Genomic DNA, 17,050 nt, shown 5'->3' on the forward strand with positions numbered 1-17,050 from the left:
ATGCGAAAAAGTACTGAGGATTTTTTAAAATATTTTTATTCCAACAATCTACTCTTTGTCTTGATTATTATATAATTATTATATAATTATATTTTAAACACTTTTGAGAAAAGTGGAAGGTTCCGTGTTTTGACCTCAATGACGTTTCATGACGTGCTCGTATTTCTTCCGGGTTAGGGCTCTCTCTCACTCTCTCTCTGGCGTGGTTTTCGGATTTGTGTACCTGTACAACATGTGTATGTAAAAAGTGGAGTAAAAGATGAGTTCTCAGAAAGGTAATGTGTCTCGGTCGCGAGGCCAGAAGCATCAAAACTCTGCTGCCTTCAAAAACGACAAGTATGGGGCGACTGTACAAGTGAAGGTGTGTGAACCTTGGAAGTAATATGTCCAATGTGTAGCCAGTCTGCACGAGTACTGAGTTCAACTAAAGGGACTGTTGAGTTAACGTTACATTATATATTGTTATAGAATCAACAATGTGTTATTGTGTTCTTTTGTTTGTCAGTAACCATCTTGAAACGATATTGTTGTACGTTAGCATTGTGCATTGTGTGTAGCATTGTAGCAATCTCGTCAATGATAATGCATTTCCTTTAAAACCTGCCAAACTGTTGTTTTGTCAAAACCATGTTATGCCAATATTATTTTAACATTTCCACCATGTCTCTGCTTGTGTTATTTGTAGAAGGCCAAATCAAAGATCCACGACGGGCTCTGTCAGCATTGTAAGGGTGTTCTTGAGTGGAAAGTGAAGTACAGCAAATACAAGTCACTAACACAGCCCCGAAAATGGTGAGTACACTTGTGTATGGCAGTAATTCATTTCGTCACAGAAAAGTAGCAGCACTGGTACAACTGCTCATGACTGCACACATCTCAACTGACCCGAGCTGTTGCAGTAAACAAGCGAGTAACTGATGCTGAAGCGATTAGTGAGGAAAGGATGAAGCAAGAGAATCAACGTGGATTATAATTATACTTATCACTTAATTAATCAGTGTATTAAGTTATCAACCAAAACACTTGGGGTTACAGGTTCACAACAGCTAAGATGAGCTTTTTCCCCCCTCATTTCATAACGTTATAAAATGATTACACAGGGGGATTTTTGGCTTCTGGTTAGGCTACATAAGAAATGTGAAGGCATCACTTTGAGATCCCAGAATCTCTGACACAGAGGGGCAGACTTTGATTAAAAGGAGCAGACTGATTGAATGGATTTGTCTGCCACATGCGGGACCACCAAACAGCATGGGACATTTTAGTTTGGTCAGGTCAGCTGGCACTCAGGAAAACTCCTGATGTCCTGAAAATATCCAGTAATCTCCTGTTAAAATGACAAACCTCTGCTTTATCAGCTGAGTTCAGGGATGCAACAGTCAGACTCATACAGTCTTTGCAGGTGTGTCACACGGCTGTATATGTGCAGTAAAGTGTTTTGGATGTGTTGGAAACAAAAGCCTGTTGTAGTTGGCTCCAATGTGGAAATTGATGACTGATTTGTGCATGTTTTCCTCTTTCAGTGTCAAGTGTTCCCAAAAGACGGTGAAGGATGCGTATCACATCATTTGTAAGCCCTGTTCCCTTCAGCTGGAGATCTGCTGCAAGTGTGGGAAGAAAGAGGATATCGTTATTCCGTGAGTGGTCCGAGTGTGTTTGTGTGTGGAGATTCATGCATACAAACGATTAATGACTAAGTCATTTTGTCTTCTTACCGTACATAAATGATCAACCTTTCTGCTTACAAATCTACTGAAAATCTACCTCTGTTCAATGTAGCCAATTGCATGTTTTTCTTGCCATCAGTGACTAAAAAAAAAGCCATTCCCTTCAAATGTCCTCACGTTGTATCTTAACGATTGTAAGAATTGTTGTACATGTGTTCTTTATCAGGAGGTAGGATAAAGTCAACCTTTGTATTCTTCATCATTATCAAGCGCATACAGTAAATTCTACTGCAAGTCTGCCATCTTGTGGACAGTAAGATACATTACAGCAGATTCTTGGAAATTACTACAGTTATTGACAACATTTTAGCATCAGTCTTTACTTCCCCATTTAATGCCCTTCACACAAATTATTTTCATTCAACATTTTGGCATCCATTTATTCCCATGTATCATTTTATCTGTTTCTTTGGTTACATTATGACTTTCGAAACAAGGCCTGAGGGACTTTTCCTTTGTTTTCTTGTAAGAGTACAAGTAAATATGACAACAGTTGACACTGACTCATTTTGTTTGTCTCTCACTGTGTAGAGTAAACTCACAAGAGGACAAGATAGAGCAAGAAGAAGATGGTGAACAGACAAAGAAAGGACGTGGACGAGGGAAGGACAAGGATGATTTGGACAGTGATTATGATGATGATGATGATGATGATGATGGAGAGGATTTTGATCGTAACTCAGTACCAAAGAAGACACAGGACAAGTGTGATGTGCTCCCAGATGTATCCCGAGTCAATGTTAAAGACTAAAGACTTTTTTTTTCTTTTTCCTTTTCTTTTTTTTTTTTACAAATATGCAAAACAAGTTTTCTCATAAAATTCAGAATGAGGTTTGAGATGTGACCATACTCAAATTAATGAAGGAAAATCAACAAGTGTTGCTGATTTGATGCACAAACTGGAGGTGATGAGTTGACGTCATCACTGTGGCAGTGGAGTAGACAAAAGCTACCAGATGATCAGGAATATTTCAGATGGTTATGTATCATTTTCTATTTAAAGTACTGCAAATGAAGATGAATGGGCTGTACAATGTGCTGCACTTTCACAAACCCATTCACAAACGATGCCTAATGGAGATATTGGAGATTATATATATAATATATATATATATATATATATATATATATATATATTATATATATAATTCTGTACATTATGTATAGAAGCCTTGAAGTATCAGCAGCCCTAAAAGCAGAAGTAGATGCTTTGCCAGGAAATCGGTAACTGACTCTGAAATACTGACCCTATCATGCACTCTCATGTTCTATATTTACACTCTAGCTAAACTAATACAGTCTAATACAACAGCCCTGCAATAAATGCTACCTTCATGACGATTATAATGTTCAGGTTTTGTTTATTCAACTTTATGATGGTTTTGGAGGCTGTAGTTTTTGATGTTGTTTAATTGTATTGTGTTGTAATGAGAAGTATTTCTAATATTTTGGCCACTGCCTTTATATCAGTGACGGTAGAATAAATATTAGAAACCCATCTCAGTATAACAAAAAATAGATATTCTATAGGTAGACATATTACGTGTATTAAAGTACTAAATGTACCAGAATATAACTGTTTTGGGCTAGACTTTTGATCTTCCCCTCTTCTTCTACATTTTTCTTCATTATTTGCAGCCACTCTTCACACTTCCCGCCACTGAATAGCCTGCAGTTACATGGAAAAAAAGAGTGCTTTGTATACATAAAATAAGTGTGTGTTGTAATCATCATGTGGGGTCAATACATTTAAAAGAATGTGGCAATATTTCAAACCTTACTTCCTCATTAGGAAATGGGACATCGTGACATGGATGGATTAATCTCTGAGCTCATTTGATGTATTTCTCACATGGCTTTGTTCTGCTTATACACTCATGACTGAAAGTTCAACACTCTGACCTGATATGGACGCTGGAGTCTGTCCCAGCTAACTGGTTTATTGAACTATCTGGGTAACTTTGCTGAGTCCAAATTACCCAGATGACATAGTCAAGTCAATTTTATCTATATAGCTCAGTTTCACAAATCACAATTTGCCTCAAGGGGCTTTACAATCTGTATAGCATACAGCATCCTCTGTCCGAATGAGGAAAAGCTCCCCCAAAAAACCCTTTTAACGGGGAAGAAAGAGACGAAACCTCAGGAGGAGCAACAAAGGAGGGATCTCTCTCTCAGGACGGACAGACATGCAATAGGTGTCAGGTGTACAAAATAGATTTGTAACAGAAAATCATAGTATATACAGTTAAGATGACAAAATGTGGATAGTAAAACATAAGTGAAAAGGACAGCTGAGCAGCTTCAGGTGAGTCTGAGCCACACCACCTCCTCTCCACCATAGAGACCTGGAAAGAGGACGGCAGCATTTACACAGAGAGGAGAAAAAAACAAACAAACAAACAAACAAACAAACACACAGAGGGAGAGAGACATCCCAGGACAGGTCCTGATGGTCCAGCACAGAGAAGCCTGAGTACAAGAGAGGAGAAGGAGGAGAGAGTGAGGGGGAGTTTACTAGGTAAACCGAATGCAGCCTAATACAACAGCACTGCTATACATTCTACCTTGATGGGGGCTGTAATGTTCAGTTTTTGTTGTGGTTCTGCTGAATTGCATTGCAGTATACTGAGCGTCAAAGTCAGGGTTCATCCTCATTATACTTTTCACTGTTGAGTGTGTGAGCTACTTAGTTGGACATACATATGTGTTTTGGAAAAATATGAACCCTTAAAATGTTAATCAGAGGGTGAACAAAGACAATATAAGAGGGGAATAAAGGAGAAATGGGTGATGCTCTCCTTTTCAAGCTGTGTTAGCGCACGGAAACTCCTCTCTGTTTCAAGATACAGTGTTTAAAGAAACAGACACATTTCAAAAGAAGGAATGCAGGGATACCTGATGGCCGAGTGGTGAGGGTGCAAATGCACTGAGCAGCGAGTCCCTGGATTCCCCACTGTGCTCACCCTTTGCTGCATGTGATACCCCGACTCTCTTTCCCCACCATTTCTGTCTGTCTCCACTATCACTATCAAATAAAGACATAAAATCTAGTCCAATCTAGGTGGAACGTCTGGAAGAGTAGGGGAAGAGAAATTTCAGTTGTGGCTGTGAAGGTATTGTAGCTACTATATTTTCATTACCCCATCATGCTGTAATTTGGCCTCTTTTAACAACACTATTCTGATATGTTCTTCCCAAATGCTTCTGCTCCATTATTACCCAATTACGAAACTTAAACCCTAACATTAGCAATAACCACTCCATAATCACCTTGTTATTATGGAGATGGAATGTGAAGTGCTGTCGAAACACGTTTTAATATGAGGAAACACGTCTCAAAACACCATGACAACTTATGCCAAACTTGGGTGATGTGCACTGACAAAGAGGAACCCGTGACCGGAAATGAATGAGAAATGAGGATTTTGTACATGTCTAAATGCTGACTGGCTCTTGAGGAAGTGTTGATATTATTTTGCGTGGCCTCTTATGTATGTTTGGACACAGACCTGCTGCTGTCACTCTTGAAAGACAGATGGCACAGAACGTCCTCTCTCAAGCTATCTATATATAGCCTTCTCTCCCTGCAGCTTCCAACCCAAAGTGCAGTTTGATTGCAGGAATCAGCATTGAGGCCGACAGGAATTCAAAACCTGTAAATTGAAATAATTTGGTGCGCGCTTAGGAACTCACAGGTCCCGGAGCTACTCTCAACCTAGAGATCGTTTCACCTAAAGGACATTGACCAAACAAGGAAAATGTTTTCTGTTGGCCACAAGTTGCTGAACTGGTTACAATTAACGAGTTTGACCAAACATTGTGTGCAGAGACTGAGCTGCTGAGCTGCTGCTTTCATTTCAGTGACACCATGACACCAACACTCTGACCTGTCTCTGAGATACAAACATTGATAACGAGCGGTATGTGCCATCAGCTGGAAATCAAAAACTGGAAAGACTGCAAAGACTGGAAACATCTCTTTTTTTTTTTTTGTTAACAGACTCACGCAGTATCGGTGACTCTGCGGCCGGTGTATCGTTAAATCTAACAACTTGACGATCGGACAAACCCCAGCACACGCGCACAGACACACACACCCTATCTTCTCATTGGCTGCAGATTGTCTTTGCCGTCAGGTGGAGTCGTGAGTCCTTGTGCGTCTCTGCGATCAGAGCTTCCCCAGGACAAAATAACCGGCACACTGTTGTAGGTGTCTCACTGCTCGACTCCGACTGATCTGTGGAAGGGATGGCAAACTCCAACAAACCCACCACCCAAATTGCGCACGTCTACAGGGGAACATTTATCCACTCGACCCAGCAGACAGCGCTGCAGGTCCTGGAAGATGCGCTCCTGGGAGTGGATACAGAGGGGAAGGTTTGTCTAATTCTAAATGATCTAAAACAGCGTTTGCTCGTATTTAGAAGTGTTTAAAAAAGCTTTACTATTCGTGGTTTTGAAAACAAAACCGCGAGCTCACACGTCGACTCACGCGCCTGGTTGCTGTCTATAATTTCATAAATATCCACAGCTCACTGTCGCTACTCCTAGAAAGGCAACATTCGCACCGTTTGGTGTAAAATACGTTAAAGGCGTAAATCTGTTAGATAATACCTTAATTGTCTACTACAGTGAGCTGTTGCTGAGCAACTTTCACAATTTGGCACACACTGAGCTCTAAGACACAAAATCCCTAATGACAGTCTGAAGTGGCCTCTTCAAATACAACAAGTGGGATTAAAATTCATTCCACATCCGTGAGCCATCCTGAGAAACACAGAATACTCCAGACTCTGGTGTTGGAGGTGGGGGTCTTCTGACTGCTGGACTGAGGAGCCCAGGAGCACCCTCCCTGGAAGCTGGCTCAGGTGGGCTCATTAGGCTGCTGACACAGGTTCACTGAGTTCATTTAGTGTTTGCACTTTGGTTGAGATGGATTGTTCCTGAGTGCGTTGAGTGAGTAGTTTCTTCCGTGACGACACCTGACTCAACTGAAAGAAAAGATAATAAATGCTTTAAATGGGAACCTGCTGACTGCTGATCCTTCTGTGCTCATCTCCAAGAAGTCAAAATCCATTGTGTTCTTCACAAAACATCTGGTGTTATCAATAAGGAAACACAGTATTGCCCATTGTGGAAATCATAGGCTGGTTATTAAGGAGGTGGATCAAGTGTATACAGAATGTCATGTATCTTGTTATAGAAGTTGTTGATGAATCTGTAAGCTAAATGTTAAATACACTGTGGTTTGCACTTCAGATATTCCTCCCCCTGGGGACAAAAAACTGCCTCTTTAAGCAAACATATATGGTGTTTTCAGCTCTCACAGCTTACTCTCATATACATACAAATCATATAATCATGTTTTCTTCCAATAGCTCTTAGCTGATTTCCATTCTGCCATCAGATTGCTTTCATTGGGAAAGGGGCGGAGCTAGACAGTGTGTCTCAGACCTTTGGATTCAGTCCACCTGAAGTCATTCAACTGGCACAGCAGTAAGAAGAATACATCAATTAATTACTGAATATAAAGAATTTTGCATCAGTATTACAGGGCTAGACATTAAATTACTTCAGTAACACTGTTTGGTGACGCTGGTCGGCAGAGATGAACGCCAGGTCTTCTCTGCATCAGCAGTCATATTTATTAAACCACTAGAAAGTAAAACATGAGTGTGCATCTTTGCATTATTTCTTGCATTGGCCATAAAAAACAATACTGTATGTGTGAACTATTTTCATGGCTTGCTGCACTGCAGTGAATTCTTCATACCAGGAATGGTGGACACCCACATCCATGCACCCCAGTACAGCTATGCCGGCACCGCCCTGGACATGCCATTACTGCAGTGGCTCAATACCTACACCTTCCCTGTGGAGTCACGCTTTAAGGACTTGGAGTTTGCCAACAGGGTCTACACTACAGTAGTGGTGAGTTTGTTAGCATGATGAAATAAGTGGGCATCAAAATGTGTACAGTTGCTGTGCATCAGCCACACTTTGTGCATTAAAGACATGCAGCGAGCCAAAACTGAGCTTTGGGGAACACTACAAGAATAATAGGTGTGGTGTGTGTAACTAACCCCTGGCATTGCAATTTGCCTAAGGACCAATTGCAAAAGTGAAAAATTAAGTGAGGCCCCCTCTATTGTCACACAGCCAATGATTTGAGAAGGGTGTGAACCATTTAGGGGCTTAACAACGTATAGAAAAGGGGAAAAAATGTTTGAATGTCGTCTTAATCCTGTAATATGATCCCTGTGCTTTACAGAAAAGGACCCTGAGAAACGGAACAACCACTGCATGTTACTTTGCTACTATACATACAGATGCCTCTCTCCTGTTGGGCCAGATAGCAAGTAAGATGTCCTACACACATACACACACACACACACACACACACACACACACACACACACACACACATTTTGACCTAAATCTCTTTTATTTTTAAACATTGGCCCTCTTCAGTGTTTTCTATCTGTAATGTAGACCGTGGACTTGGAAGTCAGAAACGAAAGTGTGGAAGTGTGGAAGTGTTGTGAGACAATTAAAGTCAAATGCTGCCGCTGTTGCACGTTACTAGAAGAGCTTTGGTATAGGCCATGATATACTGTAAAATAGTTTAAAATGATCACCTCAGAGCAATGAGGTGACCTGTGGGTGGTTGTGATGTTGACAGTTCATACGTACAGTACATATGTATTCATGGCAGGTAAAATCTGGTACACGAGGAGGCTATTGCTTAAAAAGTGAATACAAATTTTGGAAACATCTTGTAATATAAGTCTGTTATTCATAACTTTCATTATCCTTAAACTGACAGTGCTTCAATCAGCGGATATGTTTTTCTACACTCTGTAAAGACAGAATGGTCCTCTTTGCCTTGGTAGTCTTAACTGGGTCTGGTGACTATTCACCTTTATGTCTTGTCCTTATCGACTGGGTGTCACGTTGTGCAATACTAAACACACACACACACTCACATAAATGTGTAACGATACAACCATACCGAATTGAGCACTGGCTTTGGCAGCTTTACGCAGGCATTTTGTGTACCCAAGGTTGTTGAACCCTCACCTTTGTCCTGTTCCACTTCGTAGAAAACTGTTATTCAATGCAAGCGTATTTCCGCATAGACTTAAGATTCATGCTTACTTTCTTCTCTGTGATACAAAATCCAAAGTTCTATATTTTCTCAGGCAAGAATCTTGTAAGGTCCTAAGTTCAAGGTCCCGGGGAAATCTGATATGTGTACATGTTCTGCCTGATTTGACTGGAAATGTTTGGTCACAGTAGCACAAAGCTCTCTCACAGTCCTTGAGTGACTGATCATGTACAGTGTCTGTAACACTACACTACACTACAAGCAGAACCTTATTACTATACATAACATGGGTGGGTGTCACTTCTCACGTGCGCCCCTCTCCCAACCACACACCATCTGTACTGTCAAGTTTTTTTACTGATATGTGGTTCAGTCAACAGTATTAATGATAATTATACTATTAATACATTGCCAATAGTTAACATAACATGGTGTTCTCACGAAAATCCTCTGTCCTGGTTCTTTCCCTTGTTCTAGCAGGTGATTTATAGTAAAGACTCTGTATACTCGCAGGAGTGATTTCAACAGACCTTTTTCACCTCAGACATTCAGATATTTTGACTTGTCATAACTGGAAAAGGTGAAACCAAATTTGTTCATTAACAATGTCTCAGTTCTGTTAAGTGTTCCATTAAGCTATGTCTGTGAGCCAGCCAAACACCAGGGTCCAGCGACTAGCTCACCTAAATGGAATGCAGTCATTTTTGATGTTATCAATTACACCTGTGCTTTTCCTGCTGTGATTAAAGCTCTATTAGGCCTCTGCTCAGACTGAACTGAATGATATGAATGAATGACAGAATGATTAAGGTGTAATTTGATCCAACCTAACAGGTGAAACAAGACCCGATATTTGTTTGTTGGTACAAATAACGCATCTTTACTGTGGAAATGTTCCACTGGGACATAGACCTTTTTCACAGCAGACATTTTGACATGTCATAGTGGGAAAGCACAGTTTTAACTAATAACATTAATTGAGGCTGTAACGAACAGGCTCACAAGGTGGAGGACTCAAATGCACAACACAGACAGGGAAGGTTTAAAGCAAAAACTCCGTCTTTACTTAATACAGGCAGAGTTTGGTACACGGGCAATCAGTCAGACAAGGCAGAGGCGTAGTCAAACCAATGATCAAAAATCCAGAAAACACGTGAGACACTAAGAATAACACTGGAACGCTTATCACGGAGGACGAACTGGCACAGAAGGAGGGGAGAACACAGACTAAATACACCCAGGCGAGTAACTAATGAGGGACAGGTAATCGTGCTGGCGGGAAACACGCAAGGGCAGGAAATGAAGTGTCTGAAACGAGGAGAGGTAAGTACTACAAAATAAAACAGGAAATGTGCAACACTCAACAGGGAACATGAAAAATACGACAAAACAGACAAACAGGACGGGACGTTACAGAGGCTGTATTCCACTTTGCTGTCCCAGTGTCAGGCTTCTGGTATTGTGCATACTGGCTCACCAGCAAGGTTTAATAGGGCTGCATGGAACAGAGCCATCATTAATGTTATTGGTTTTTTTCTGCTGCTACCACATGACAACTTTCTGCTGTAAAAAAAAAAAAAGGTGTATTATTTCATATCGACTTGAAAGCATCATTCCCACTGAACTTTTGATCACACCTCAATGCTCCTCCTCATCCCAAAACTGCCCTATAGCGAGACTGAGTTACCAGCCTGGCAAAGAGGGCCACTAGGTCTCAGCTTCACTTTGTGTCAATGGATTGGTTCATCTGGCAATTTAATGAAATGCAAATTAGATTAAGATTATGCCCCAATAATGCCCAATAACAACTGAATTGACAATGGCCTTATGGCAGTTCCACCATTATTGCTTCCTTTGTTGTAGAGGGGCCCTGTCAGTATTTCTGATGGTATTAACGGATTAATGTTTATTCATATTCCTATTCATATTTTTCTTGCAGATGCCTTTGGACAGCGTGCCTTGGTGGGCAAGGTGTGCATGGACAGGAACAACTCTGTGAAACATTACAAAGAGACCAGTCAGGAGTCTCAAGAGGAAACCTGTCGGTGGGTATTAAGTGTTTAATACAGGGTATAGCAGATGTGTTGGAAGACCTATGTGCATGTTATGTATGTCTCTACCTATACAGTGTACAGTTGATTGAGTGAAATTACACTGAAATCCATTGTATTTTAAACCGTGTCTAACAGGAAGTGAGGCTCATGTGTGCCCTTTCAAAGCGTTATGTAACATTAATAATAGTTCATTCAACAGTATAATGCTGGGGATTTTACTTGTGTGAGAACAGGCTGTTTCGTCAGAAAACATTCCTGGAGGCAACAACTTTAGTTACACTGAATTTAGTCAATGTGTGTCATCACACATATCAGTTTTAGCACTTAAAGTAATAGATTGAAAAAGAGAGCAACAGATAGTTGGGATGTACATGTCAATGAACCATGGAACAGTTCATCTTTAGGGAGTTAGATTTGTCTCTCTGAGTAAGGAAAATGTCAGCATAACCATAGCATTTCTTGTATTGACATGCCTTGACTTTTAAATTCCCTTTTACTATTTAGGTATTACCTTTAGAAATACACGTATGCACATCACAGAGAACGTGCACCTGATTCTGAAGTGATATTTGCCTCATAAACCTCAATAAAACTATAAACATATCCATTTTATACAGAGACATTTACAACCAAAATCCCCTGCAGATGTAATTTGCATTGAAGTTTTAGTTATTGTAGAAGATTTTGTAATTGTGGCTTCCTTAATTACAATCATTGTTTTGTTCTCTCAAGGTTCATTGCAGAGCTCCTGAACAAAAAGGTAAGATTCTATGACACAATAAACAGAACAATTCAAGGATGTAAGAAAAAAATCAAGTTTGGTTACATCCTCTGTTACTCCACTGTCTCATCTGTTTTTTGTTTTTGGGTAGTACCCTCTCGTGAAACCAGTGGTGACTCCCCGCTTCGCTCCATCCTGCACAGGAGCTTTGCTCGGACAACTGGGAGCAATTGCTAAGAATAACAACCTGCACATTCAGGTGAGCTCACTGTGGCAACCAAACCAGGCTATGTCCACAGGGGACTGTTGCCATAGAGACCGTTTTAGTGTTGGGCTTGTGGGGTTTTTGAACAATGAAATAAATACACACACTCCATTTTCAAAGGCAGAATGCTGACAGGGAATAATGAAAAACAAATGTTGCAGAAAAGCGTTTGGCCTCCTGACATGTGTATGTTTGTTTCCAGAGTCACATCAGTGAAAACGTTGAGGAAGTGAAGCTCGTAAAGGAGCTGTTTCCTGAATCAGAGTCGTACACAGACGTGTATCACAAATGCAACCTGCTTACTGACAAGGTGAGGACACAGTCACACACACAGACAGACGTCCTGTGGATAAATATAAATGCTGATAAAAATGCTGAACGTTGTTGAAATTATTCGTGATGATGATGATGATGATTCACAGACAGTGATGGCCCATGGCTGCCACCTCACTGATGAAGAGTTGGCTCTGTTCAGAGAGACAGGAGCATCTTTGTCTCACTGTCCCAATTCCAACATTTCGTAAGTTTCTCAAGGCCGAATGCCATGAAGATCTGAACACAAATTTTACATTAAAATAGCACCTAGTGCAGTATAATGCAAAGATATGCAACAGATGAAACTTTATTGATCCATGTGCTGAAGCAAAATATTTTAATAGTCCTGAATCTATCACTTACCAGAAAAATAATATGCAATTATTTTGATCATTGTTTCATTGTATTAGTCACCTCTCTTTCTCCATCTTCCCAGGTTGTGCAGTGGAGTGTTGAACGTCCGCAACGTCCTGAAACACAAAGTGAAGTTGGGGCTGGGAACAGGTGTGAGCAGAGCTACTGTGCACATTTTCACTTCTAAGTACTGCCGGAGACACTTTTGACAAAGTTTGTTACACTATAATGAAGGAGTAAAATTATGTTTTATCATTTTAGTGATGCAGGTCATCTGACCAGCAGCTGATCACTTTGTTTGCTGGTTTAAATGTCCAACTGAATGTTTAAAAAAATGTAATCTAAATCTTAAATGTCACAGGGTCTTTTAATTTCAGGCCTCGAAGTAGCAGAAATCAGAAAATTTGAAATGGACATGCTGCTTTTTCATACCCACCATGCATGTTTGTGAATGCGTGTCTGTGCTCGTCTTCATTTGATCCATCCGGTCTGTGTTTGTTGCGCCGTGGCAGACGTGGCGGGCGGCTACTCGGCCTCTATGCTGGATGCTGTGAGGAGAGCTCTGGACTCCTCCAAAGTCTTGACCATCCAGAACCCAGAAAACGACACACTCACCTTTGAGGAGGTGTTCAGACTGGCCACGCTGGGAGGCAGCCAAGGTTAGACACAAAAGCAGCTGCTGTCACTCAGAAACAACAGGTAGCACTGTGTAGAAGCTACAATGAAGACATCAAGCACTCTTTGTTAGTCATGTTCTCCACCAGCAGGGATTTCTCTTGCAGAAGGGTCTTTCTGAATTAAAGCGTTGCAGCAGAAATGCCTGATTCAGTACACAAGAAGCTGTGGGAACGAGACGTTTTTAATGATGACTGATTGCAATTTCACAGGCGGGTAGAGAATACAACAGCTTCTTTTATGTGATGTGTTTTGTTTGTAGCCTTGTCCCTGGATGACCAAACAGGGAACTTTGAAGTGGGCAAGGACTTTGATGCCCTGAGGGTGAATGTAGCTGCTCCTGGTGGACCCATCGACTTGATCCAGTGTGATGGACCAAAGGTTGGTAGTGGGGCACTGCCTTAAATCTATTTATACACATTTACACACAAATTAATAAAAGCAGACCATTTGATTTCAGCTAATTTATCACTTCAATTTCAGATTCTTTTGGAAAAGTTCTTGAATTTGGGTGAGTGTTAAGTTCAGTTTGTTTGTCCAGACTTTGCAGACTCTAATGTGCTGCTCACCATTTACTTTATGTTTGTCTCTGTTACGTCCTCTTTGACAGGTGACGATCGTAACATACTGGAGGTGTTTGTGGCCGGGAGGAAGGTGGTACCGTTCACAGAGCCAACACCAGAGTAAACGCTTCGGCCCTCCACACACCTTCACTCGTCTCACGGCCTAAAAGAAAGTCAGCTTGAAGAGGATTTTAACTACCAGAATTCATGTGTATCTGAGACATACAATATTTACTCAGCTGGAAACTCTCCTTTGATGCTAATACAAATAGGAAGGAAATTATCATTGAACTATCAAATGAAATCCAGAGGACCGAACGGGCGATGTCCTTTTAATGACATACAAGACTGTGGTCAGCTGAGCTCGAATTCAGTCTGTTCTTTAAGTATTTAAGGGTAATTACTGGGCTTTGAAACGGGAAATTTTGACTTAAATGGATAGTGGCAGAGAGAGACAGGAAAGGTGGGAGATAGAGAGGGGATGACATGCAGCAAAGGGCCCTGGGTTGATAGGTGCTCTACCAGGTTTTGCATACTTATACTTACATATTCATGCGTCAGAACTTGCTGATTAACAAACCACTTTTTACATCTTCTTTGTTCATGTACACATTGTTGTAGACCTTTTTGTTTTATGATCAGAAGACTGAGATTGACTTGAGTTATAATCATAACTCATTTAGTTTTTACACTGTACACTCCATCCAGGTGTTTTGAATGACAAAGGCTCTGGACTCGGTTTCAGTTTGACTCAGTTTGTTAAACAGTCTACATTTGTTACAGAGACAGGGAGGAGGGACCCAAAGGCAGGACACAGACAGGGTGGAGATGGAGTTTGTTGGTGAGGATTTGCATGGGGCCTGGTGGCAGGAAAGTGGAATCCGATGGCAGCAGGAGTGAGTGATGGTGATGGAGGAGCTGGCTGTGAGCAGAGGGAGTGAGGGGAAGTGTGGCGGGCTGACAGAGACAGACATGCAGGTGACGATCCAGGGACACAGGAGAGACGTAGTACACGAGAACACAAAGATACAGAATCTACTTAGAAAGGAAACTGGCCTTGAGCGTAGCTACCGCTGAGGTTGAAACAACAATCTTAGATATACTGCGGTCAGGTGAACTTATGAGAGACAGGCGAGCAGCCTGCAGACGGGTGTGTAGGGAGAGCGGAGCCGGGAGCCAGGAGAGGGACGAATGAGGACCCCACGCCAACACACACAAACCCCAAGCCATTAACAAAGAGAGACAGAGGAGCACCGGGATCACAGTGAAGGGGAAAACACAAGGAAACTCTAGGGACTCTGCTGGGGTCGCAGCCTTAACAACAGTGGGGACTCATGTTACAAACTTTGAAGTTACCATTCCAGTTATGGGACTGTTCTCTGTATATCATTTTATTGTAACGTTTAGCAGTGCTAACACTTGACTCAAAATCCATATCCTGATTGGATTGAGTGGAAAGTGAAATTGCAAACTGGTGCCTTTTATAGTTTTGTCATCTTAACCTTAGCTTTACTCACCAATTCAAATGCTTTTACTACTGCGATTGTTTGATTTTAAGGGCCACGCAAATTAAATACACTTATGTACACTTTATATTACTATTACAAAATGTCTTATGAATGTTGGGAAATGAAGGGAAGTGAAATGGACTGATTGCTGAATGGATCTGTTTGTCTTGATAAATTAGAATGTATTTAAGGCAAGTTTACTTTTTTTTAACTTTCATTTTTACTGAAATATAGCCAATTTTTATCACAACATATCACTCTGAGACCAAATTGTACACGTAAAAGGCACTCTGTACTCTTTGACGTGTCACATTACGGGACATTAAAATGACGAAAACCATCAAGTCTTTTTTTTTATGCTGTTTATCTCTCCTGCAGTTATTGCAGTTGCTGATCAGGGTTCATAACCCAGGATGTAGGTAAAAGATAGATTAACAAAATGCCCATTGACCCTTCCAGCCCACTAACAGACCAGTTCAACAGCTTCTTTAATAGATGATCTTCACCATCTGGGTCAGACAGCTGAGAAGGTGAGATGGCAGAAGAGAGACGTGAAGATGACTATAGTCATGTCCTCCTGCTGCACTTCAAATAGACCATTAAAGCTCGTGCACTGAGGTGAAGAAGCCATGCTGCCACTCACAGCCACTAGAGGGGGACACTTCAAATGCATCTCATACAGTATCTCATACCTCCACTCTTCTTGGTTACCCAAATTACAAACATATTTTCTCACTTAACGGTCCAATGTTTATTTGCAGCCAGTAATAAAAAAGTAGAAACTAGGAAATATGAAGGTTAAGGAGCCCCCAACATATTTGCTTGTATTCTTTCTTGCCCAGCCACTTTCATCTTACATTTTATGAGGGCGTTTGTTGTCTCTTGTATTTTTTGGGGGAAAATACACATATTTTAATTCTCTCAGTAACTTTAAATGTTGCAGAAGTTGTATGTCGTAGTGGATGTGAATATGCACGTTTTTTTTAAAGTTATAGGGAGTCACTGATTTTTTTCAGTTTTGAATGTCATCTTTTATCAATACATTGCCTATAACATTATAGTCTGCAAAATAGCCTTCAGAGTGTTATGGGTCACGTATTTGAAACTGCATATCGGCTTTGAACATAGCTCCAATTTTGAAATTGGGGAATTTTGCCCTAGGCTTAGTCTTTCAGGGAGACATTGCCTCTCTGGCTGTGCCCCGCCGCTAAAGCAAACGAATTGTCAATGTGTGTAGACTAGTCGCGTGTGCTGGATTTAGGATTGAGGCAACGGTTAGGGTTCAAGGTTGGCCCGTGATTTATTGGCAACAGCCCGTACAGCTTGAGAGGAAGTTGTGCCTGGGAGACCAAACTCAGGGCTGTAATATTCAGGAAGCTAACTAATCAGGAAGTGTTTCTGTGGATCGAGTATGAGCAAAAGTTGTTACACATTTCTTTTGCTTTATACACCTGTCCTCTTTCTTATTGGACCTAAAGAATCTCTTGATTGACAGGTAGGTCTAAATGCAACAGGAAATGTTCCTCTTGAATGGATCGATCTCTCTCTGCTCAGTTGAATTCACTTGATATGGACATTAAAAGTCATGAATAGTGTATACAAGTGGGATTACACAGTCTAGTGCCTCACAATGTCTCTTCTTATTTTACAAAAAATAATAGTTGCTATGTGAACATTGACCTCAACGAGAGGCAGAGAGACAGGATTTATGTGAACTCCTTTCTATTCCCATCTTCCTACACAAGTACAATTTGTAC

The 17,050-nt window shown here is 40.9% G+C and overlaps 2 protein-coding genes across 2 annotated transcripts; both read left to right on the plus strand.

Moving 5' to 3' along the window:
- Positions 1-215: 215 nt before the first annotated feature.
- Positions 216-3,286, plus strand: c4h9orf85 (chromosome 4 C9orf85 homolog). Its single transcript, XM_070904790.1, has 4 exons — positions 216-361; positions 686-792; positions 1,524-1,637; positions 2,259-3,286. Exons 1-4 carry the CDS (start codon positions 260-262, stop codon positions 2,476-2,478), a joined length of 543 nt encoding a protein of 180 aa, XP_070760891.1. The 5' UTR covers positions 216-259; the 3' UTR covers positions 2,479-3,286.
- A 2,590-nt stretch (positions 3,287-5,876) lies between these two features.
- Positions 5,877-15,633, plus strand: gda (guanine deaminase). Its single transcript, XM_070904779.1, has 14 exons — positions 5,877-6,107; positions 7,138-7,226; positions 7,490-7,661; positions 8,002-8,089; positions 10,778-10,883; positions 11,625-11,652; positions 11,765-11,872; positions 12,081-12,188; positions 12,301-12,398; positions 12,630-12,697; positions 13,060-13,206; positions 13,485-13,603; positions 13,706-13,733; positions 13,833-15,633. The coding sequence occupies exons 1-14, from the start codon at positions 5,979-5,981 to the stop codon at positions 13,907-13,909; spliced, it is 1,365 nt and encodes a 454-aa protein (XP_070760880.1). The 5' UTR covers positions 5,877-5,978; the 3' UTR covers positions 13,910-15,633.
- Positions 15,634-17,050: the final 1,417 nt, after the last annotated feature.

This window comes from Enoplosus armatus, chromosome 4, assembly GCF_043641665.1.
Source record: "Enoplosus armatus isolate fEnoArm2 chromosome 4, fEnoArm2.hap1, whole genome shotgun sequence".
NCBI lineage: Eukaryota > Metazoa > Chordata > Actinopteri > Centrarchiformes > Enoplosidae > Enoplosus > Enoplosus armatus.